General features: G+C 33.6%; 1 protein-coding gene across 2 annotated transcripts in view; it reads left to right on the top strand.

The window, feature by feature from the left end:
* LOC130900165 (junctophilin-1) overlaps positions 1-27,154 on the top strand; it is a 65,077-nt gene that overhangs the window by 21,318 nt on the left and 16,605 nt on the right. The window contains exons 3-7 of one of the 2 annotated variants that reach the window (XM_057810568.1): positions 5,338-5,630; positions 7,845-8,015; positions 14,310-15,445; positions 16,283-16,679; positions 24,541-24,741. In XM_057810568.1, the coding sequence (XP_057666551.1) occupies positions 5,358-5,630; positions 7,845-8,015; positions 14,310-15,445; positions 16,283-16,679; positions 24,541-24,741 (2,178 nt within the window). In that variant the 5' untranslated portion in view covers positions 5,338-5,357. Of the gene's footprint in view, positions 1-5,337; positions 5,631-7,844; positions 8,016-14,309; positions 15,446-16,282; positions 16,680-19,989; positions 20,166-24,540; positions 24,742-27,154 lie in introns of those variants that run through there. The other variant, XM_057810569.1, reaches the window with a different exon arrangement.

Below are 27,154 nucleotides of genomic sequence, written 5' to 3'. Positions count from 1 at the left end.
ACCGAAATAATTGTTTTACTGTTTTATGTACAACAATTATCTGTGCGTTAATCTAAGGTAGCATTCAATCTTGACTTGTATTTGTTTTTTCTATAAATGAAAAGCCTGTTTTACAACGATACGTTGTGACGAATTGGAGTAATGTTGAGAAATAATATGATAAAAAGCTTAAGCAGCGGCCAGGTGCTTTTCTCTATCACCAAAAATTAATTACCGAAAATTTGTAGTTATTAAACTGGAAGAAGCTTCAGATTGAACGTATTTTTTATGTTTATCGTTCGATATATAATAGAAAACTCAGTTCTACATTTTTCGCAAACCAAGACAGGTTCTATCTTGTTTTTCTGAATAAAATAAATTTCCAAGAATAATTTTTCGAATCGAAAACGGAAACCTAATTAATATACTAAATTCTAACCTATAGTAAAGGGTAAACCTAACCTAACATTTTAAATGCTGAACGAACAGAATTTCTCTTCTTCTCTTAAGCTGTAAACAGAATTAACCTAAAAATGATGCTGGTACGGTAATAAACATAACCTTAAAAGTGCAGGTGACAAAGAAATTTAAACTATTATAAACAACTATGAATTATTTATAATGTATTAGGTATATACTTACTTTACTGTATGAAATTTGAAGAAAAATATATAAAAAGCGACATTTGACACGGCGTTTGAATAGAAATATCTGTAGTTACTTTACTACAACATATCTTAAAGTGAAATAAATATATCCAGACAAATTTTTGAAACATACCCGAATGAATCGGGGTTTATATATAATTATTAATACAATAATTAAACACGCATATTTTGGAAAAAATTGAATAGCCTATGGTCGACAAATCTGTAGATCCGCCACTGTTTAGAGTCACAGATATAAATATGTGTTTTAATATGGATGAACTTTGAGCATCTATGAATGCATAATCCAGAACTGTCGGCATCGTTGATTCACTTTCTATAATAAATTCTGTACTCTTCAATGTCAATATAATCTTTAGGCGACGCCATCTGAAAGTTGTTCGTTCTGTATTCATTTACATACCGAAAGTTGCGTTTTGAGTGTTCCATGTAGTGAAAGTGACTGTTCCGTACTGCAAAACACTTTCGGGACGCTCTGGAGTAGCCACCTCAATGTTGACAGTTGACAGTACCACTTCGATGATTTTGTTTAACCTTGAATTTTTTATTTTCTTAAATTATTTGTTTTATACGAAGTTTCGTCTATTGTCATTAATGAATAACAATGAATGATGATGGAAAAGAAAACATCAGCGATGCGACCTAATCTCACCGAAGAAAGCAACGCGTTGCCGAATATATCTCGTGCAAGGTACGAAAAACAGTACGAGCTCTTTATGAAGTGGTATCACCAGAAAAAGACGAAAAACCCAACGGAAAACGTAGTGCTCGGTTATTTTTCAGAAATATATAAAATCTGGAAAAGTTCTACTTTATTGTCTACATTCTCGATGATTAAAAGTACTCCCGTAATAAAACAAGATGTTCACATCAACAAATATCCAAAACTCATCAATTTCCCGAAGAAACAAAACAAAGGGTACACTGCAAAAGAATCAAAAACTTTAAACAGAGAAAATATAATAGAATTTTTGTTACATTCTTAGGCGTCGTCTAAAAAATGTTGTGTATGCCGCGGCTGAAATACTACTTTGTTGGACTCGTCTGTTGCTCGCCTCGCTTCGTTCGTCTCCGACTCGTCTAACAAAGTATTACTTTCAGTCCTTGGCGTACAAATAATTATTTCCGTCTTTCACACAGGCAATCCAGAAATTTTATTTTTTCATTTGATGATTTTGTTTTGACATAATAATTTCCCATTTAAAATTATTTAAATTGCACAAATGTGACCCTGTGTCAGTCGAAAGCGTTTCTTATTATTTTTGTCTTATATTAATATGACTGTGAAGCTACTTAAATTCAAAGTTTATTGTATTCATTGAAATCTATGGTAAACGATCCTAATAGGGACCTACATCATAAATGATTGATTCCGGGTGTCCTTTGGACATTAAGGTATCAAATTACGTACTTTATTTTGTGTCGATGTCACTCTAACGACCAAACTTATCGGTTTTATATTATAACCTTTCAAATAATAGAATTTTTCAGTATTTAAGAGCTGTAAACAGATAGATGTCTTAATATTCTGACGTTCGTTCGAGTACGATCGTCAAATTATTGAAACCACGCTTAACTACTTTATTATTTAATCAATAGTTTATTTTAAAGTAGTTTTGATGTTTTAATACAACGAATAAGGTCAACCGTCATTGGTTAACCCGAAGATTAATTACAGATTTTACCTGGAAAAATGTTGTTTTGAAATATGAATTTTTCATGCAACACACTAAAAATATTAGAAGCCTCAGGCTCGGTTTTCTTCATTATATACTTTTTTGAACAATTTTATTATAGTTTTTACGGAGTTTCTATGTTTAAGAATCCCTAATCTATTAAAAAAAAGTTTGATCAAACAAATATGTAATAGAACAGATTTTTGCAGATTTCTAAGAAAAACTTCATTGATTAACACGTAATAAAAGTGAAAGTGGTTATTTAGTATGAGAGGAAACAATAATTGATTAAACGTATAATTCGTCATTTCGTCAGCTAGCACCGCATGTCTCCAACGACCTTGACCCGAAAAATAAACGGAAAATCGATTCCTGAACAAAATCGGACGTTGAGAATTACAGGAAAGCTGACAAATAATCTAACGAAAACTTGAGGGAAAAACTGATACTGAATTTACTGCATAAAGTTATTGCCCAGTGGATTTTGTCTAACTTTTATGTGCACTATCAATGGCGGCTCGTGGTAAAAATTTTAGACGCCAGATGCCAAGCTGAAGTACCACATCAATATGCCGTTATTTCCATCGTGTACATTATTCTAACGAGCGTATTTATATCACACCTTAATATATTTGTAAAAACATATTGTTAACATAGAACGATCAGTGAGAAATGTTTATAAAGCTTGACTTAAAATTGAACAAACTGAGAGATTAAAAATTCAAAGTGAAGAGGTTGCTGAGTCTGCGGTTCTTCGTCCATCAATGAACTGTGATCTGATGATAATTAAGGTGATCAAGATACGGATCTAAAAGCTTTATTTGTTCTTTATGAAGTATGAGTTACAATTAGAGCAGTCATAATTTAAACAACCTATCGATACGACTATTCCGTTGATTTATTTTAGTATTTATTCGAACCTCGTTGCTTTATACGTAACTATATATTGAGAGATGATTTCCTAACATTTTTTGGCAAAAGTTTGGGATAAATTAGTGAATGAACGAATTGACGCATGTAAGCTGGTCATCAAACAAATCGGAACGGAATTATTACCCGTTGTACAGGTGGAAATTTTTCCACGATATATTTAACTGAAAAAAATATAACATATTCTTCTTTTTCAATTAAAACAAAACTTTTTTAGAACTATTTGTACTGTCTGTGTATTTATTTTTTATTTCTGGCATCTATTTATTCTCATTATTGTAACTTTTTTGGGATTCCTTTTCGTATCCACTGATTTTATAATAATTTTAGTTATTATTGTATACAATAAGATTTAGTATTTAAAACAGTTTGGACACTGATACTGGGTTCTTAATAGTTTGATATTCGTCGAGTACGCTAGTCAGATTATTGAAAATTGTTTTTTTTTTAACAAAGTTGTGAAGTGATTTATTTAACTCGCAGGACTTTAACAGCTGAATGATAGTTGTAACATCTTCGTATGGCAGCGCGTCCGGACTTGATTGCAGCAAGGAAAACTTGGATCCCAGTACAATCGACTCTCGTTAATTCAAACCTGCGATAATTCGAACCTTTGTTATATTCCAAGATATCACGAGTCACCTAGAAAATCACTCAATCACTCGATAATTCATAAAGAATAAATCACTTGATCCTTATAGGAACAAGTCCGAGTAAAACAAGTTCAAACTTGTATCATCGTACGCGAGTGTTTAATTTTGCAATGACTTGGTTTGTTTAGTTAAGTTTCAGTTACTGTTCCTATTTTATTCTTTGATTACAGATTAAATTAAAGTTTATGTTAGTTGTGAGTCTTGAAAAGTATAAATGCTTGACGATTGCTGGACAGAAGAAGTTAATCGAAGAGTAGTAGGAGGTGAGATGAAGAGTGAGGTTGCGAAAGAATTTGAGATTCCTCTTAGTACTTTCTCAACCGGAGTAGAGCACAAGGAGAAAATTTATGCTACTTGAACTGTTGGATAATGGAAAAGAACTACTAAACGTAAATTTCCTCATCTGGAAGAAAGTCTGGTCATTTGGCTAAGACAGTGTAGAGTACAACAAATATCTATTCGCGGAAACCTATTAAAAGAAAATGCAAAAGAGTTTTCTCGATGATGATGATGATGCCGGAGAGAAAAGTCATTTTCTACTGACGACTGAACTTTCTAAGAACTGACTTTTAACAGTTAATGAAGACATGAAACGCAATATTTTACTCTTTTTAGATAATTGCACTGTACACAACAGTCCTCCTACATTGTCCAACATTGTACCCAGCGATCATCCATTTGAAGACGTTCCATCGTAAATTTTTAAACTTGTTTTAAAATCTTTCGACTAGCAGCTAACTGCTAATGTCTGACGGCTATTTTACTGACCTACAAAGCAAAGAGAACTGTAAAACCCCGAACGATTTTCCATTGCTCCAAAAATCTGGTTTCATAAAAGAAAATCAGGAAAATCTTCCAATAATATTGAGGATAATGAAGAACCAGCAATAGAGCCCCTAGTTGACATCAGCGGTATAAGTTTTTCTGACTTTGTTCTAGTAGATAAAGAATTCCATCTGCAACAGATACAAATGAAAAAATCAACGATGAAGATGAGAACCTTTGAAAGAAGTGTCACCACTCTGTCTACAAAATGAAAGTGAGGAAATTTGATATTTGTAACATTTTAAGAGTCCCTCGAGTTTTGAATTAACGAGAGTCGTCTGTATCTGGTTCCAACCAACACATTTTGCCTTCAATTTTCGAAGGTATCTGGATAACCAGTTTGAGATAAGGTGGATTGGAAGACGTCAAACAAAGGAGTGGTAATCTAGGTCACCTGGTCTTTTCCCTTTTGATTTTTTACTGTCGAGTTCACGATTTAGAAGATGGAACTAATTACATATGAAGTAACTCATATAACTGCACAGATCTTTTTATGAAATTTGTGCGTTCCTACCACATCATAAATATTTTTATTATCACTGTTATATAAATAAACGTAGCTCGTAATTATCTGATTTAAAATTTATAAATATTCCTCAATTCCAGGAACATATCAGGGACAATGGATGCGGGGCATGCGACATGGCTACGGTATCAGAAAAAGCGCGCCGTTCGGTAAAGCATCCAAATACAGAGCGAACAAAACACTGAGAGCGTCTTTGACATCATTACGTAGTAATGAAGGCGCACAAGGTGGTCCAAATCCTGAGTTAACCGACAAGAGAGACCGTAGGGTAGATGATTCGAGGGGTGGCTTCGTACTGAAAATGAATTCCGCAGAACCAACAGCGAGAAGGCGATCATTAGGATCGGGGAACGTTAAGAAAGGGTTATTTACGGTTTGTATGCGTACACTTTTAAATAATTAAATTAGATTCACTCATATGTCGTGATTTTCAAATCGATTCAAAGGCCAACAATACTAAGACATCATATTCGTATCCCAGAGACCTTAGTGACGCTCTTCTATGAGGCGTAAGCCCTAATGCATAGGATTTCCCTGCTCATAGTTGATATATCTCAAATTTTACGGAAACCTGCCCAGGTGACTATGGAGGAAGAGGAGTTTCAAGCTCATATTGCACCCAATTGTAGCAGGAGATATTCTACAATTCAATATAATTTCCAGATTTTTTATTCCCGAGGAAAATTCTGCATCAGAGACGAGAGCTGTCCAAGCTTTTAGTTCTAGCTCAGTCGTTAAATTGGAGGCCATCAATAATATCGGCTTTAATATTTTCCATAATGAGCTGAGGAAATGTTTGGCAAATATCAAAAGGAAGTTTTGTCTTTGTTATATTATTTCTAGACTCCATATTTTCAGTTTTTTCATACCCAATGGTCTTGTTCAGATCTACTATGACTAAGATATATAAAACAGGGAAACTTAGTGTGAAAAAGTTGTTAAATTTTTTGCAGCGCCCCCTAAAAAGCTTCTTTTTGATGAGAAAACACTGGGATTTTTTTTTAATTCAAAACAACACGTGCTTTTACACAAACTAAGTTAATTTTTCGGTATAATCATCTTTTTTTTGGAATCTTTCAGGAAAAGTACGATTTTTTTTAAAATATAAAAAATTGTGGCACTCAAATCAATTAAATTAAAAAATTTACCCAGTTGATTAAGTCTATTGACTAAAAAAATGATATTCAAATTGATATTCTCGACTCAAATTCTTTATTTCGTATTTTTAAAGGCTTCTGTTGCTATATCTAATCATCTAAGATCTGAAACAATTCGTTGTACTTTTGTATTAACGCCTCGTTTTGCAACATCGTTCACTAATAACAAGTTTTTAACAGTAGTGAAACAGTCTTGATAATAATTAGTCTTCTAACCAGTTCTCATAATTTTCATAGAACCAACTTGTAGTTAATCAAAGTTTATGAAAAAATGGATGAAACTTACATCAACAAACCCTTTCTTAAGTATTTTTGGAAAATCTGCAGCTCCATTTTTGATGCTCACAATATTGAAGCTTCTTTAGAAAGATTCAAATCTCTTGCAAGATCATCTAACTCATTTTAGGAAAAGCATTGTGGCTCAATTGATATACTTTTAAAATCAGCTTCATTTCGTGATGAGCTTGATTCTTCGACGTCTTGTTCGAATGGTTCAGACACATGTTTATTCACTGAAGAGTTAGGTAAGCGCTGCACTAGATGTTGAACACAACCAGAGTACTTGGATACTCCCAACATTCAATTCATCTTTTAATGTTTGAATCGTTAACGTTAACGCTACAAAAATAACAGTCTTCGAGATGATTTCGAGGTTGGTGTTCTAAATCTGAAGACACGTCTTTTATCAATTTTCCATTATCTTACATATTCCACGATTTACATACAAAATTAGGAGCCTAATACATCTATATTTATCCAAGATTATGCCAAAATACTCACCAGCTTTGATATAACTTTCTTTCAATCTTTAAACACTGAACGTGTACGCGTAACTCGAGCTATTGCAAAAAAATTTGAGCCCTCATACTTGTAGTCGAAACAAACAGAGATCAAGATAGAGATTCAAAAAATGTCATAATTAATTTTGTAAAATGAAATATTCCTATTCCTGCTTGTGCCAAAATAATGATGTGACAGTGAAATAACAGAAAGCTCCATTTCAATATTTCAATACAGGACATTTTGTACATTAATAAGGCTAAATCCCTTCTTGTCTATCTACATCCGCTTTACTAATTTAGCGACTTCCGGGTCTTCTCGAAATTAAAAAATGGAAATGTTTCCACACAATCCCTGAAATTGAGAAATTCACGACAGAGGAGATGATCAAGTCAAAAATGCTACCAATCATAGAAACCAACGAAATTGATTTAAATATTTACCAAAGAAAATTAAACTAGAGGAATCGTCAATAATATTCATCGTATTTTTGATCCCATTTTGTACTATCAAACAATATAAAATTAATTGTAACTGATCAGAACTAATTTGTGCAAAATTCTACATTGAGATACATGTGAAAGATTTGATTCTATTAAATTGGTTCAAAATGAATTTATTACGAATAAAGCCTTTCTGTTGTTGTTTAGGGTTTGAAACTAAAAAAACAACGAAGTACTGGAGATTTAGAAAAACGAGGGGGTTCAGGAAGCATACGATCTACAGGGTCTTCAGCATCGTGGGTCAGTACGGATTCCGCGCAGTCAGCTATGACGAATGCCTCCATACCGTCCGATTCCAATGCAAGTTTTGTTATAGAGGCAAGTAATGATACATATTCATGTAAAATTTTTAATATAATGATACCAAATTGCTATATAAATTCGAAATATTTACAATTTTACCAAATCTGTTTTAAAGTTCCAAACGACTAACATTGTATACACCTGTTACAATTGATTTTACCAAAATTTTACACAGTTTCTAATTGATTATCAAATTTTTAGTTGAAAATAACTTTTGAGCTTTCACAAAAAGTCAAACAGAAACTAACTAATTCGAAAAAAAGTGTTTTATAGTTTTTCGAAATGTTCCCCCTTAAGGTCTAGCTGACATCGTAGAAAAATGGTTTTGAAAGTCTTCAACAGGTAATGAAAACCGCTTTTCTTTGATAATGGGCAACAAGAGAAAATTATAAGGCAATAAATCGGGTAAATACGTGCGATAAGACATGTTTTACGGAATCCATCTGGAACATATCTTTCTCACACCAAAATCGACTGTATTACAGTCTACGATATCCCAAGAGACATCTTTATCTGTCTTAAGTTACATGTCGTTCTTCTTTAATAATGTTGTGCACAGCATCGACGTTTCTCGGAATGACAACCGATTTTGACCGACATTCATCACTGACAGAACCAAATCAACTGTAAAAATTCTTCTCTGATGGTGCTTAATAACAAAACTTGTACGATTCTGTATATTTTTATTGAGTATGGCCTTCGTGGGTGATTTCCTTTTTGCACAAAGCGACTGTCGATACTGGATCTCATTGTTTTAATCCCTTTTCAAGGTTAAGTTTGTCTGATACAATTCCAGCAACTTCACAATTTTTTACGGGATTCGTAGTAGATTAAAGGCAGCATACATTTTATTTCTGTCTACTGTGTTATAAGCCTGCTTGAGATCTATAAAAATAATACGAACACCTAGATTTTGCTCACAGCTTTTATCCATTATCGACTTAATGGTAAATATTTGATCCGCTGTTCCTCTTTTTCTCTTGAAACCTCCTTGTATTCTCCGACTATCCTTTCTTGGTACTCGTTGAGTCTGTTTTTTACAACTTTAGCTATATCTTTGTATACCACATCATGAAGTAATATCCCTCTATAATTTTCACATCTACTTTTATCTCCCTTCTTGAATATTGGACATACTATCCCATGCCATCAAATTCTCTATATTATTCTGCATTTTTTCTATATATCTTCCCCTCTGTATTTGATTATTTCTGCTGGTACCTCATTCTCTCATGCTGTCTTATGGTTTTTCAACATTTCCATCTGTTCTAAGATTTCTTCATCACTTGGTTCCTCCACGAGATCCTCATTTTCTATTTCGTGTCCTATATCCCTCGTTGTACCTGATATAAGGTGAAAATAATAAAAATTTTCTGTTTTTCAATATTTTGTGAATTTTTGTTTTATTTTCTTTTAATTTCTTTGGAATTTCTGAATATTTTCTTTTGGCTTCTGCCGAGTCAGTTTTTAGTGTACTTAGTAGTACTAGATTCCTTTTCTCTTTGTATACTCCTCATCGAATCATCTTTTCTTGCCTGTTTTCTTTTCCAAGACTAGCGTTTACTCTGTCACCTGTTCTATTAATTTTTCCATTTGCATCCACTCCATTTACACATTGTCGTCTATGTTCATTGTTCTCAGATTTGTGGTGAGATCCTCTTGAATTTCCTGTCCTGTTTGTACAAACTTACTTCTTCTGAATGTTCATTATCAACAACTTACTCAGTCAATGTCTAAATGGCTACTGGCTTCGCAATAACAAATGTCAATAACCACAAATACAGTGGTGCGACAACTTGTTAACTTCGATTGTAAAAATTCAAGGCGACTCTCGTATTATCACTTTTTTGATTCTTTAGGATAAGTTTTGTCTTGCCATAATTGACAAAAACGTTAGATTAGACATATGAAAAAATATTTTAAGCTACCTTTAATTTTTGAAACGAGGCCAGTCGGTTTTGATTGATCTATTTCTTCATATTTATTGTGTTGTTTCTTGGCTTATTTTTCGATTACCTTAGATACCACACCATCAAGTTCCATTCCATATTTTTACTATTATCACTCAATAGTTATTTTAATTATTTAATTAATTAAAATTTATGTACTGAATTGTAAACGTATGAGCAAGTTTCGCCCCGCTAACTGATTATTTGCCAGCTTTCTTGCATCTGTTTGATTTGGGTATGTTAGTTACATCTCTGGTTACTGTAATCTCTCTGTCTGGTTTTAACTTTTAGAATAAACATACAGACGTCAGTAGAATATTTAAATAACAAATAGAAACGGAATACGAGAACTACAAACAGTGTGTTAGGTTTTACCCTCATTATTCTTTCTTACGCACCCCTAAGGAGTTTCGCCATACTAAATGTTTCAATCGGAAATAAATAATGATTGGATCTGCATGTTTTTTTTTAACCCAAAGTATTTGGTGATAAAGGGAATTTATTCGAATGTTTGTTGAAGTTTTAACTTTCCATTTATCTTATTGGCACTATTCGTACATCAAAATTCCGCATTTCTGGTTTTGGAAATTTTTTAACGTTTCTACAGTTGACTATTGCTATAAATACGAGGATGCATTGAAATCTAGTTAGCCTAGACAAATTCCATGCATAAACAAAATATTGCGTTACCATAGCAACGAACAATAAATTATTAGAAGTGTAAGTGTAAACTTTGACGTCAAAAAAGTAAAACAGAGTTACGGAATTAAAACAGAGAGGTTCACCGAAATTGTGAAAATCAAAAAATTGGAGTATCGAGCCATCACCTGTATTTAAAAGGGTTAAGAGGTAAGCAGATTTACGAAGATATGCTTAATACCCTTGGTGATCAATGTTCTTAATATGCGACCGTGAAAAATTGGACTGCAAGCTTCAAAAGAGGTAAATTTTCCATTGAAGATGATGATCGATCGGGAAAGCCAGTTTCTGTGTCAGTCCCCGAAAATATCGATGCAGTTCATGACATGATTTTCTTAGACCGTCGAATTGGGCTTAAACGGATATCTGAAGCACTGAATATTTAATACGAACGCATTCATCATATAGATCACGGCAATTTGGACATGAGAAAAATTACTTCAAAATGGATTCCCAAATATTTGAATGTTGGCCAAAAGCGTGCAAGGGTGGAAGCATCGCGTTCGATCTGTGCTCGATTTGAAAACGATGTAGACTTCTTAAGCCGAATTGTTATTATGGATGAGACTTGGGTACATTTCTAAGATCCAGAAATAAAGCAACAATCGATGGAATGGCGACACTCTGGTTCTCTAAGACCTAAGAAGTTTCGTGTCCAAAAATCTGCTGGAAAAGTTCTTGCTTCAGTTTTTTGGGATTACCATGGAGTAATCATGATTTATTTTTTTGTATAAGGGTAGAAAAATACTATTTGACATTACTGACCACTCTACGGGAAAAAACAGAAAAGAAGCGGAAAGCTATCCAAAGGTGTTTTTTTTGGCAGGACAACGCCCCTGCACGCAAATCTCATGTTGTCATGCAAAAAATTCGTGATTTAGGGTTTGAATTACCAGAATACCTCCCTTATTCAACAGATTTGGCTCCGTTGGACTATCATCTCTTTCGTAAAGTGAAAAAAAGTTCAAAAGGTCGTAAATTTTCTTCCAACGAGGAGGTAATAAAAGCTGTGGAGGTCTGGTTTGCAGAGCAAGAAGAAACATTTTTTTTTAAAGGTCTAGAGATGTTGCAGTTTCGCTGTAATAAATGTATCCAATTAAGAGGGGTATATATTGAGTAATAAAATATTTTGACATTGAAATTTTGTTTGGTTCTAAGAATTTTTCAATATATCCTCGTATATCAATATAATGTTTGCTTCCTTTCGGTTATATTTATTATTGTATCTGCTGCAGCATAGATAATATTTTCAATTTTTGATACATCCCTTTTATGTTATTGTTCACTTGTTAATTGTTTTTCAATTTCCTTGTTTATTCATGTATTCTAAATCGATTATCTGTAGTGTAGAGACATTCTGTCTATCTAATTGTATTTGTGGTTTATGTCATCAAGTTCAGCGTTAGTAAGTTTGGTTAGCAGCACCTTCTTCCTCTTTCTCTTTTCTTCAAACTTAGTCTTGTTTCTTGTACGATTCAGCCACTTGATAAGTAGATGTTCAGCTTTCGTGCCGTTCCGGGAGGTCTCCTTGAAGTTGGTTTTTGTTCCTTTACCCATTTAGCCCATCGATCCTTCATCATTCTGTCGACGTGGTCTCTCCAACATCGTTGGTTCGATTTCGTGAATTGTACTATAATTTTCAGATTAATTCTTAAATTAATTCGTCATTTTGTATGAATGGAAGTATTTACTTAAATTTATTTTATGATATTACTTAGTAATTTTACCAAATACTTCAAAATTATAGAAAAAAATCCAAAAACACGTGCCAAAGGTACAAATTTTCTTAATGTGGCAAATCCTAATCAACACTAATGCATGCTCTGTTAATTATAGATAAATAGAAACAAATGAACAAGGCTTATCCGAAATAAATATTCAAGGTTTGGTTTTGATTATGTGCCAAAAATGCTATGTGTCATCTGTATTCTAGAAATTGTAACATAGTTAGGAATTTGATTAGTTATTCGAACACTATTTGAGAATAATCAACAATATTGTACTAAGAGAATATAAAGGGTGTCCCGCAAGAAACTGCACAGAGTAGAAGCGTGTAGACGGGCATCAAATATGACAATTGGGGGCAAGCTGCCTCCAAAACAAATTGCATCTTTGAGGAGTTATAGGGCCGAACCACTCTTGGAGGTTAATTTGTGAAGGAAATTAAAAAAATATGGAAGAAAATTTTCTTAATCGAGAGGTTCCTCACAAAGAAACATTTTCTAATGTTGGAAAACGGACTCAAGAAACAAATTAATTGAGAACGTTCTGTTCAAATGAGTGTGCGCTATGAAGAACTGATTTTGGATACCATTGATGATCAACTAGGACTTTATATAGACAAAAAACCTTCCAAAATCGCAATATAGCTTTAAATATTAGTAGTGACGACTTGTCCCCGCACATGTTCAAAGAAAATAGGACCAATTATTCGTTTGCCCGAGATTATACACATATTGTCACTTTAAAACTATACAGATGTATCTGACTCAAACCCATTGATGTGGAAATAGACCTAATAAGAAAAATTGGTAAAATTGGTAACTCGGTGGCAAATATGAGTGTTTTTCTGGAGTCACATACTTTCAATTCGTCTGTTTATTGCAACTTATATGTACAAGCTCAACTACCTGCGGGAATTCTGCTACTAATCTAACATTTATGCAATTTCTGAAGTCACCAAAAGACACTTAGATGGAGAATCTTGAAGAAATGAAGAGATTTATACACACATCGAAATAATTTGAGGAAAACGATGAAATAACTTCGTTAGTATGGCGTATATCAAATCACGCAATGGTGATACTGATATCATTTTCTTCGAATCAATCACAAACAAGAGAGAATTGAAATACCCAAATCAATTGTATGGCCTCCTCTTGCAATAATCGTAGATTGGTATCTAATAGCCTGCTGGAAATGAATTTGTGGAGCTATAATTGGTGGTTGGTGGTCCATAGATGACATAAAACGATCAAAAAGCTATTGTCTCGCGTATGACGCTCCTTGCGAAGATTTTAGACGGGATTGAGTTAGGAGGAATGTGCAGACCACGGTAAAACATTGATTTTATGATATTCATATACTAAGCGTGTTCTGTGTGGACGGGCTTTGACATGCATGAACTGATAATTCGGGCCAAATGGTGTCCACACAGTATACTAGATCAGTTTTTCAATCCAATCCAATATGAATACCGGCCTAAGGTCGTCTCCAAAACTAATTCAAAGCGAAGATCATCCATGGAGAAGAAGATACGCCTCAACTTAAGTGATAGTGTGGTTTAGCAGCTCATAATGACATTATTAACTGACTTGAAGTGATTGTTCTGCCTCGTGACGCCTCTAAATGAATATAACGCGCTTGCATGAGATCTATGGCACTTGTTCGTCCAATATGTCTATCTCTAACATCGCCAGTCCCTCGTCGTGGCTTAAATGTCATAAGTCCATCTTTCTACATCCACTAAACTTTTATTTTACTAAAAAAAAACACACTAAATGCCGATACCAAGAAGAAAACTCTGCTACCATATGTTTGCCAACAATACAACATCATAGATAGGTAAAAAACATTTCACGATGATACCAGGGTGCTTGTAAAAGTTGTAACAAATTTATTTCTCTTTATAATCCTTTTAATGTAACTTTTTCCATTTCAGGACGAAACTATGGATCCTAGTGTAGTGGAAACCTACATGGGCGAATGGAAAAACGATAAACGATCAGGATACGGTATTAGTGAACGATCGGACGGTTTAAAATATGAAGGTGAATGGTACAATAATAAGAAATACGGATACGGCGTAACAACATTTAGTAACGGTGAAAAAGAAGAAGGAAAATATAAAACTAATGTTTTAATAACTAGCCAAAAGAAAAAATTATTTTTAATGAGAAGTGCTAAATTTAGGGAAAGGATAGATGCGGCGGTAAACGCCGCTCAACGAGCTTCAAAAATAGCATTACAAAAATCCGATATAGCTATCAATCGAACAGCAACAGCAAGAGGAAAAGCAGAACAAGCAGATATAGCGGCAGCGCATGCTAAAGAAGATTCTGATATAGCGGAAAATGTAGCTAAACAATACGCCCCCGATTTTAAACAGCCTGGTTTAGAAAGGCTAAGAGCTAGACAGAATAAATATAGAGAAAGACAGATGCAAAATCAGAGCATCGACGCAGAAAATAAACCAAATATAAATTCAATTAACCAAATGGCTAAAATTCCTAACCAAATTCCCAATCAAATACCCAACCAAATACCCAATCAACTATCGAACCAAATACCTAATAAAGTCAATCAATTATCTAATCAGAATCAAATGAAATGGACGAATCCTAACCAACAAAATCAACCCCAAGTTAACAACTACACGCAATCCTCCAATCCCTATCCCCAATCTCAATACATAGATCCCAATAATAAACCCAACAATCCTTATAGCAATCCTTCCAGCAGTAATCCCTATAATAACACTGCACAGATGCATTTGAATGATAATGGACCGCATCTTTCGAAAAATCCCAATGAAATCAATCAGGATATTGGAATCAAACCATCATCTAATACCGATAGTACTGTGAAATCATCTAATCAAGAAACTGGGTTTAAGAACGTTATGTCTCCCAGAAATTCAATACCCACAGAAGACCATATGCAAGGTGCTGCGTTAAGAAGAATGTCGAGGAGAGTATCTGGAGATCGACCGTATCTAGGAAATATTGGACAGCAGTCCTCAATAGACCATTTCGATCATTACAAGAGACCACCAAGTAGAGACTCTAGCGTTGATAGGTTTGTAAATAATACTTATCATTTTTCTTTTCCTCAAATATCTGGCGTTGCTATGTAGATCCTTTATATTTCAAGGTTCATTTTTTATCTTTGGCTTTAAATAAATACTATATACGTAACTCTTTAACAACGTTAGTGTATAAATCCTCACGGACAGGATATTGGTTCTAATACAATAATAATACAAGCATCACCAGCGAATTAAAACTCTGGAATGCTCAATAAGCTACTGCTCAAACCGCTGACAGAGCCTGATCATACAGTGGGAATCCCTTCACCCGGCTATAAGAAAGGAGAAAGAACATAGAAGCGTCGATCTAGTCATGTGGTTACAGATAAGCTGGAACTTCCCTACTTCAGCTGTGTAGACGGCGGGCAAATGTAGAATTACAGAGTATGTCTATGAAATAAAAAAAGCAGCGATAAAGAGATATATCTTCCGCAACTGTTAACCAAAGAAAAAAGCCAGTGATGTCCAGACAAGTGAATTCTTCAAATCTGGAAGCCTCCATGAGCTAAGACAATCAAGGAAACTGACTCAGACAACTAGAACCGACTAAGCTGGAATTTCTGGAACCATTGGCGATATTCATACTGAATACACTGTTGACACCTCCACTACATCACCATTACACTGTTTAACGCACGTTTCGATAACCAAGTTATTGTCTTCAGAGAGTGAAGGTGAACAGTCTCTGAAGACAATAACTTGGTAATCGAAACGCGCGTCAGACACATTTTTATATCATGAAAGAACATAATCTTCAAGGTTTTTCTGTGTATTGTACTGATGATGTGATTTCCATTTCGATTTAATCTTGTAATTTGATTCGACAGATATTCGCGTGCAACAGGCCGACTGAGTAACGCTATGAATTCAAGACAACCATCTGTAGATCGTACAGCTAATGTTGTACCAAGCGAAACTCCAGACCGAACACTGCGAGCACCATCAGCAACCAGAGGAAGTACCCCAGCACCACCCAATTTCACAAATCCCTCATCTGTAGCTAAAAACGGTTCAGTAATGACTGGAGCCGCAGTGAAAATGACCGGAAGTAACGCCAAGTTAGCAGGAAACTCAACTCCTGTGCCACCTTTCGAGGATATTATAATGAGGAAGCGTGGATTAGGGCAAGATATCGTACCGTCTCTCAACCAACCAAAAAGGACTGAAAGTCTTTTTATCCCTGGGCAGCAAACCACTCCTGCTGCTAAGGTCAGTACTCCTCAGGTCGGTATCGGTTGAAGATGTTTGAGAGTGATGAGTTTTTACTTGTAGAAAAGACAAAAAATAATAAGGTTCTCACATTATTTTATTTTTATTTTTTGTAATAGCACTTACAAAAAAATTGAGCTAATTTTTCACGTATAACTACACAGAAAATTGTTCTGTCCTATTAGTTTTGTGCCTGGAATATATAGATTATACGAATTTCCACGAAACTGGAGAGAATTTGGAAAATTTGCATCAAAAAATTTGTTTAAAGGAACATTAGGAATATGTCTGATAATAGAAGTGTGAAATATCAATTTATCAATTTTGTAAGCACTACAAAGCAAAAATATACATAAAAAAGAAAAGAATTTAGAAATTGAATACTGCAATTTGTTTAGAATGGAAATGGAACGGGAAATCGACAAATTAACTTCTTTTAAAAAGTGATAGATACACACAATGATTGATCAATGAAATTGGAAAAGTATATGATGGAATACGTAACGTAAATTTCGATTTTTATCGAATATGTCATTTGAAATGAAAAAAAATATTCTCTAATTCAAAAGTATTTTCTAGCCATAACGAATACATCTAGAACCTTATTATTTTTTTTTTAGTGAAATGATATTTCCCATAGAGAATCATCGATTTAAAATAACTAAAAGTTGATCTACCACTTAACGCATATTTCAACCCTTATTTCATCAGTATGTGTACTTTTATTTTATCAAAATTTTCCTAAAAACTTTAATTTATGTATTAGATTTTACCTGAATGCTTGCTGCAACGTTAAATTTGAAAATTTCGCATCTAAAACTGGAGAATCCGAAATTATGATTTACAAAACACAATTTAAACACCAAATTACATTTCAAATTATGGAAATGAGTGAATAATGGATTTTACATGAGTTTTTAGTATAAATGAGACATACTGTAGATGACCATCAGTTTTGCAATAATTACATCAATGGATGTAATATCTCTTAGATTGACACGATAGAATATTACCATCGTTGTTTGCAACAAAAGAAATACGCAGGATTATTTCAGGAATATATGAGGATATCATCTGAAACTTTTTTCCATATATTTACAAAAGCATGTCACTCTGTCTGCGTTGAAGAACAAGAATAAGGTTCATAGTTCAATAACACTATAACCTTAGTTTTTCAAAATACACAACGTGGACAAAAAACGTCAATTGAGTGGGTTTTAGAGTGGAGAATACTGAGTAGCAGACGGCGTTGTAGTGGAGGAAGTCAGATGTCCTTGAATCGACCAAAAACCGAGACGTCACGTGATACACCTCCTCCATCTCCGACTCTACCTCGCCGTTGGACTACCCTAACAGTTGGGCTACATCGTCGTTTTAGCCGTTGATACCATTATATAAAACTCTTTATTTTATATAAGTTATAGAATTCGTCTATTCAAATAACTGAGAATCATAATAATTTATTTTAGAAACCTCATAAAATATTGAAAAACCCGTATTAGAATATCTTTGTATTGGCAACCCTGTCAGAATGGCTCTCCTTCTTCACTTATATTTAGAAATAAGTTTTTTAGACGACGTCTGAAAGTTGTTCGTTCTGTATTCATTTACATACCGAAAGTTGCGTTTTGAGTGTTCCATGTAGTGAAAGTGACAGTTCCGTACTGCAAAACGCTTTAGGGACGCTCTGGAGTACACAACTTCAACTTCCTTACATGTGACTTTAGCCACTTCAATTTTGACAGTTGACAGTTTTACTTCGATGACACAAACACATTTACAAATTGTATCGAAATCACAAACACATCTGTAGAGATATACATATTCCATCCAATCCAATAAATGTTAATAATTGTCCTGGAGGTACAATCAACATTACTTTTTGCAAATAATTAATAAATTAATATTGACATTGCAAATATAATTAAGAACTGGTCCATTGTGACTAAAACTCCACAAAATGGCGGACGCCACAAACCCCTCCCCGCTCCCTTTCGTGGCTCCGTTTAGAATGTAGCGCGAAAACAAATACCCGATAATCTTTTTGGACATTATATTGTTCAATAAACAAAATGTTTATAATTCTCTATTATTTATTTTCTTTCCTCAGTGTAATTGAAAAAGTTTTGGATCTTATGCGTCGTCTAAAAAATGTTGTGTACGCCGCGGTTGAACCACTACTTTGTTGAGTTCGTCTGTTGCTCGGCTCGCTTCGCTCGTCTTCGCAATTTTCAGACTCGTCCAACAAAGTAGCACTTTCAGTCCTTGGCATACAAATAACTATTGTGTTTAAAATTTAGAGTTACTATTAAAGATAGAGAGAGCAGCATATGAGTTGAATTGTACAGACATAAAAGAGAGAAATAGCAGTGGTGTATAACTCTCTATCTCTTTCTACTCGATTCTTATTCCTCTGCTGTTCCCACCACAAGAATCTTCGACGTAACGGCTATCCAATTAGAATAGAGTAGTAAGAGATAGAGTGTGGTATATCGATTTTCTTTTTCTCTCTAATAGCAGTTCGGTTCCACGTGAACAAAATCTCCTACCTCTCTCTTTCTATCTCAAATATGTTATGGACTCGATTTTGTTTCCGCTAAATTTACCAGCTTACTGTCATATATAATATTGAAATAGTTTTCCCTGTTAAGTTTTTTTTGATAATTTTACATTTCAATTATTATTTTGTTCATTATCTTCATCTGTATATCCGTCTAAAACCTTGTATCAGAATTTAGAAAGTTTCTTTGAGGTTATATGACAACTGTGTAAACAATGGTTAGGATTTAAATAAATAAAAAATAAATTAATCCAATAGACTAGAAATCTTAAATTCTTTTATCTAAATAAGTCATCGATTTGCAATGTTACTCATAAGTGATAAATTTTGCAACTGGTCTAAAGAATTAAAAATAAATTTTTAGTAAAGTTGGCTTTGGATTTGAATGACGGGTCGTCGGCGTCGGCGTCCCCGGTATCGTCGGTACTCTTCGCAGCCGCAAACGATACTAGGCAGATTGTCGAAATAGGAGGGGGGTCAAGAGCATCTAAAAACAGAGGTCCTGTACCTTGTATAGAGATGGGCAAGTGTAGTTATTTTTTATGCCAACAAAACACTTACTATCAATGATATTAAAAAATAATAATATCGTTTATCAATACATACGTATTGATAAATTAATATAAATATTTAAAATACTGTCTCGTATTAATTTACTTAAAATAAATAAGTGTAACTGCTCCGAGAACAAGTACATTTTCCACCTCAATATAAGCCAAATTAACTGGCTAGCATAGGAAAATTTTGATACACGAGAACACAGTATATATAATAGGTTCGAGCCGAAAGTTTCCGCGGCTGTTTTCGTTGAATGTGTTCGGTTCGTTGAGGAAATGAAGTGGTTTCAAGGAGATGATGATGAAGAAGAAGATCTTATGTTTTCTCCCGCTTTGTTGGCGAGGCGTGCTTCCGAAAGTTGGATTGATTCGCCACCTGTTGAGGTTGTTCTTTACTAAATTATCTGAATATGTCTAAGTGTTGGTTTCTGTCTGCGCAGAACATGAAAATTGAATATCGGCAACTAATACATAAACGATTGTCGTTGATTTATTGTACAAATGCGTTTTCGCTTGTACAAAATCAATTCAAAATGAAATATTAAAAAAAAACAACCTGATGTGTAAATAATTTTGCAGTTTATATTTTATTATTAAAATAAGGTGGTAACACTGATAAACAAACTAGATGAACAATCAAAAGTTTCAAATTTTGTGTTGTTGATGCGTGATATAAAAAATAATTCCAAGTTTTTCTTAAAAATTTAAGATAATGGTGGAAGAATTTAATGGCATATCTCCAGCGCTACTATATACAAAGTACCCATTCCTGTCGAAATCTTTATACTTTTGATGGATTTGGTTTTTACTTTTCTTCACAAAAAGTATGAAATAAGAATTGCAACCGTTAGATATTAAAAATTTTCAGTATTTTACAAGTAATTAAGTAAATATTATTTAAAATTACAACTTGTGTTGAATATAAGGGGTGTCCCCCATAAGAATCGACTCTAGCAGAGGCTTATAGTGGAGCCCAAATTATGATAATGGGAGGCAATTTACCTCTAAGTCAAAGTGCATCCCTGACGAATTATATAGTTCTAAATTGTTTGATTTTCTTGATAATTACTACTACATGAAGATCAAGAGGTAATATCCCAGCAACACGTAAATAATAAAATGAAACTTGGATTGAATAAGTGTGTACATTGAGGCATTATTGATTGGAATTTTGTTTGAAACATTGACTAATTACTGTACCAGAGATTTTATTGTTTATCAATTTAGGTGATAAGTAATTGCTTATGAACATACACATGTACAAAATGTAATGAACAACATCAAATTATTCAAACCGCTATTATCAGTGCCGGATTAAGCCAGGGGCTTGGGGGAGCTATAGCCCCGGGCCCCAGGTCCAAGAGGGCCCAAATTTTGGAAAGCATTCTGTATTTTTTGATGTGTTGAAACCACAAATCTAACGTATTGATATTATTTTGTGAATTTTTCCGGGTTTCCGAATTCCTTAAGGGGGCCCCGTCATTATTTTAGCCCCGGGTCTTATAAATCTTAATCCGGCCCTGGCTATTTTATACATTTGTCCAAAGTTAATATTCAAAAGCTTAGAAAAATAAAGAAGTATTAGAAGTAAGAAAGAAATACTGCATGATGATAAAGAGGAACCAAGCAAAAATCTGAGGCAGAAATTAATGAAGAGGAAGTTCTAGCTATAACGGTACAAAATAAAAGGAAGTGACAGATTGTTTAAAACATATGACGAATAATAAAAAAGCAGAAGACAACAATATTTCAAAATATGGAGGCGAATAACTAACTGAAAGGATATGATTATTGTTGATTCAAGTATGGGTTTAAGGAAGAATGTAATAACTACGACAGAATGGCACTTTTGAATGTTACCAAATTATGGTAAAAATACTCGAAAATAGATTAGAAAAATGACACAAAAAAATCTAGGAGAATGACAGGGATCGTTAAGAAACAAGTTCTAGAGATTGCTTACGAATAAAATTTTTTTATATCAACATTTTGATACCATTAGATAGATAATTTTTGAACGCATCTAACAGAAAAACTTGTGAAGACCCAAAAAAATTGATACAATTTAAATATTTAAAAAGAAATATACCTTAATATACCTTAATTTTGTTTAAAGCCAACTGCAATCGCTTTTAATCTACATATACGGTTTTTCTTCAATTATTTTCTCAAAATTTGATATAAGAACACTATTTCTATCCTTTGTTAGAAAAAAAAACGGTTGAGTCTTAAATTTTTTCATCGCTAAATTTTTTGTTACCACAGTAAAAATTGGTGCTATGAAAAAATGTCTGTGGCTATGTCACAGTATTATATTTTAATTCTTATATATTTATTGAAAAGTAAATATCTTTTACTTAATAAATAACAGACGATTCGGGCAAATTAAATCTCTCACTCACATGTCCACCAGTTTTCGATCGGTTTTGACTGAAACGTCTCCTACATACCATTGTACTTCGGCTCCCATTTTTTGGTGATCCTCCTACTTATAATACGTGTCTCGGATCCCGTTGAAAGGTGACGGATTAAATCCCTAACTGTACAAAATTCTAGAATGGCTCGTCTTAATTCCAAATCATATGTTAAAATGTCCTGTACGGACATTTATGACTAAATAGGAATTTCTGGAACCGTTAGTGAACACACTGTTTATACTACCTCTACATCAAAACTCACAATTACAAGATCTGACGCGCGTTTCGTTAACCAAGTTATCGTCTTCAGAGACTGAAGGTACTCTCAGTCAACGAAACGCGTGCAACACAGAGTAATTGCGAATGTTGGTTTAGTGGTAATGTAAACAGTGTGTTCAGAATGTTTATGAAACAAATTTGTCGACTATTTGTATATTTTCATTCCGATATTACTAAACTAACCATTTAAAATCGCAGATACCATTTGAATCCAGTCTTCAAGGTTACTATACATCCCGATAGACAAATTTTAACATTAATGGAACTTCTTCTGTACTTTTTTCAATATTTCAATTATAAATTTGAAGTAAATAGTTGTTTACATCAAAATTAATTCACTGTATTTTTTCATCATACCTCGTATATCATTTTTTAAATAGTATAGTTGGATCCGCGCGTAAAGAGTTTATTTCGTACTCTAAACATGACTATGAAGAATTCATTACAGTGAAAATTTATTTAAAATGTCGTGTTATAAACATGTATTTGTAAATCAACCTTATCTTAGCCAAAAAATAGTAGTATGAATAATTCAACTACTAGAAAAAAAAAGGAGAAGAAAAACGTGTATTATCTCTTGCTATTCAACTTTTGGAATGTTTTATTTTTAGACAATAGCGATATTTATCTATTATGCTGTACTAAAAAAATTTGGAACGGTTCCATAACAGCCTGTAGACACGACAAATCTGCGGACATTCATATCTATACATTTTTATTTCTATTATGGTCGTTTAGACAAGTCGGGATATGATCAAAAAAGTTTTGTTTCTCTTTTAAAAAAACTATTAAATCGCAACGTTAAAATTTGTCTATGGCAATAACACGATGGAGAACTAAAAAATAGATAAAAGAGTGTTGAAAGACAAACAGATTTCATCCTAATTCAATAAGATTATTTTGCAACAGCTGAAGTAGTTAGGTGTGGACCATAATTTGTAGATGGCACCACGCATTCTAGCTGTATATTATTTTGTCATAAGGACCTCTTCATGCGCAAAACGTAAACATAAAGTACTGAGCGTAACATGGCGGCGGTTTGTTGCTCATAAAATATTCATGTCACTTTTATCAGTTTTTCTAATTAAAAGTTAAGTAATACTTCGTGCTTTTGTTATAATAACCTCAAGGAAGTTATGTGTTTTCTGTGATTGTGAGGGGCCTAATGGGAATACTTAAACTGACCGCTTTCTTCTTCATAATCACAATGCGCCATGCCGCAACGTTTATTTCTACTTAGTAATCTTTTCTATGTATCTTCATTTTAATTGCACCATGTAACGTTGATCATAAACACTATGATACTTTATAAAAGTTTTATTAAACTATAAATACTTAATTCTTGTAAGAGTATTAATATCCGTTAAGTTATTTTTATAGCAATAACAGTTGACATAAAGTGGTTATGTCTAACAGTACACTACGACCAGTGTTCCCAACTCTCAGAAATTTATCTCCCTAATGCCCCAATCAAAAACCCCTATAATCTCAACAATTACTAGTGATTCCATTCAGCAATATCATTTTTTTTAATTCTCTATTTTTAAATTATCGAAAACTTCAAGTAACAAATCATTTTCTTCAGATTCTGATTTTTTTTATAATGAAATGTTGTGCATGATCCACCATTTCGTTGCAGGGTGGATCGAATCATAATCATATTTTGTAACATTTCAATCGATATTATGTAACGCAACTTAGTTATAAAAATCCCTAAAAATACCCCTAAACATATAACACTCATAAAAACATCCCGTTTCATATTTCCCTCCTAAATTTAGGGGAAAAATCCTTAAGTTGGGAACCCTGACTACGACGTATAAATGACAGTTGGTATAATGAATATATTTGGTTGTTTGAGCATTTAACAGTCAAAGTGTAATTATACAAATTCTTAAAGGAACATACTTGATGCCCTCATGATTTTGAAAATAGGTAGCGACGAAAAATGTTAACATTCTTCTTCTTTTTACGAGGATTCGTTTTGGTCCCTTTTGAAGAAAAATTTTTCTTACTAATAATACGATATCATCCACTACAAGATGATTGTCTTTTTTTTCTAGAACCTAGTGACTCAAACTTCGTTGCAGAGAAAGAAATCACTGCCTGATTTTCAAGAGCTGCCCAGAACGACTGGCGCAATGTCCAGAGAGGAAGTTTCCTATTTGGGCTCGGCTCGCCGCGAAGAAATGAGAAGACAACAAGATGATTACGAAAGACTCCGTGCCAATCCACTCCTCTACTTAATCAGTCCCCAAGTCAAGGTAGGTATTTTTGAATTAATGATGATGAACTGTATGAATAATTTCTTTTATAAGTTGAAGTCTATCGTGTGAACTAGATCAACTTTTAGTCGGTGTTGTGTCGTTTTGTTATCTTCTTTAACTGCTGTAGAATGTAGGATTTCCTTCTAAAAAAATATTTTTTGCCACTTGTTTAAATTGTGATTAGTTATTTCAATTAATAATAACTTCTTTTTGCCCTACTAACATGAAAGGTATTTATGAATCAAATTAATGTGTCAAATCTAAAATTATATTTGATGCTAAAAGTATAAAGCTTCAAGGTTATTTCAAGGGCAGTCGCTGGTCACGTATTACTTCCGTTTTGTTTTACTTTATATATATGTTGAATGAATATCTTAAATTCTACAGCAGTTTCTAAAATTTAGCCACTTCTTAGGCCACTCAAAAACAATTGGCTTCATACATTTTTTAATATAGACACAACGACACTTATTTTGAAATTAACATCAATACAAAGCCTCGCACTAATTTCTCAGTTCGACTTTACCTAGGTTTTATCTGAGAGTCTGTGAAAAATCTGTTAGTGTCGTACTATCTTTCAAAAGGGCTAACCAACTCAAACAAATCGAAAATTTAATACGAAGAAAGTTGATTTAAGATGCTTTCAACAAATTATTTCAATAATTTTGGTTTACAATGTTTTTTTTTTTTAAATCTACTTCAATTAATGTGATCTATAGATTTAGAAGAATATCTATTTGGGTGGTCTGACTAAGAGAGAGCGTTAATTGTTTGAAAAATATCATTATATTAGAAAATATCCAAATCTATAACGCAAATGTTTTAACCTTGAAGACAATGGTTAATATTTGTTTGACAATTATTAATAGGGAATTAGTAATAGTTATATAATATTTAAAGGACATCAGCCCATCTAATACAAAATTTAAACAAGGTTGATCGAGCTACCAAGACAAAAATTTAGTGCTGTCGATTGTAAATGCGCCAGGTTTCATTTTGAAAAGTGAGGTACATGAAAGATGAATGTCGCGTTTATTCTCACTCGAGCTAATCAGAGCTTAGGCAAGTTTCCTGGCATCAAAGCAGAATTTTTGCTCTGCTTCATAACAATGGATGAAACATGCTTCCAGCACTTTACAGCTGAGACAAAAAAAACAAGGTGAAATGTAAATAAATATAAAAAACAAAGCAGGCCACATGAAGATCCAATTGTCAAAAGTTTTCTAGAGTCTAGGGAAAATTTATAGAGTTAAAAGATATCTTCATAAAATTTTTGCCATTTTATACATATTGGAGCATCTTATGAAGAAAAATAGATACAAGATATAATAAAACAGCTTATCAACAGACTTCATTGAAAGTTTGAGATTTATTAGACATACACAATCTATACAGCATATTATGTTTGAAGTTTGAAGACGCCACGATATTTAGTATTTGTTTGACAGCCATTAATAGTGAACTTGTATTTATAAACATGGATAAAATTGGTCATTGTTATGTGATACAATACTTTTATTTGAAAGGCTTTAGTGCAACCGATATAGAAGCTGAACTAGATTCTACTCTGGGTAAAACTGCTTCTTCGTTACCAACAGTAAAATATTGGGTAGAAGAGTTTAAACGAGGCCGTACGATCTGCAAAGAACAGCATCGCAATGGTGGATCAAATGAGGTGACGACGCCAGAAATGTTGAAGAAAATCCACAAAGCGGTACTGGATGATCGTCGACTGAAACTACGTGAGCTAGCAGACATGGTAGGCATTTCAAAAAGTGAAAATTTGGATACGAGAAAGCTGTGCCCAATATGCGTGTCGCGTTTGATCACAATGGAACAAAAACAGCATCGTTAAGATGTTTCCATCAAGTACTTGGCGATGATTCACAGAAATAGAACCCAATTTTTGCCCCGTTCATAACCATGGATGAAACCTGGGTCCATCACTTCACACTCGAAGTAAAAGAACAATCAAATGAATAAACTGAATAGGGAGAATCGGCTCCAAAGAAGGCAAAGACCGTTCCATGTGCGGGCAAGGTAATGCGTCGGTTTTTAGGGATGCACACGGGTTAATTTTCATTAAGTGAGCTCGTTGCAACGTTTGTTTGTTTGTTGTTTGATCAATACAGTGCACCAGCTCATACATCCGTTATTGCAGTAACCAAAATTCGCCAGATTCAGCATCATCGGATTATTTTCTGTACCCTAAATAGAAAAAATGGCTATTTTGAGGAACTTGACGATTATTATTTTGAAAAGTGTATCGAAATTATTGAACATCGCTGGAAAACATGTATGGAGCTAAAAGCAGGTAACGTTGAAAAATAATTATATTTTTGCCTGAAATTTTTGTGGTTTTCTTTATTGGGCCAGGTACTTATGGAACCATCCTAGTAGTCGTTATACA

Source organism: Diorhabda carinulata, chromosome 12 (assembly GCF_026250575.1).
Source record: "Diorhabda carinulata isolate Delta chromosome 12, icDioCari1.1, whole genome shotgun sequence".
In the NCBI taxonomy this organism is placed as follows: domain Eukaryota; kingdom Metazoa; phylum Arthropoda; class Insecta; order Coleoptera; family Chrysomelidae; genus Diorhabda; species Diorhabda carinulata.
This window is presented reverse-complemented; position numbering and strand designations above follow the sequence as displayed.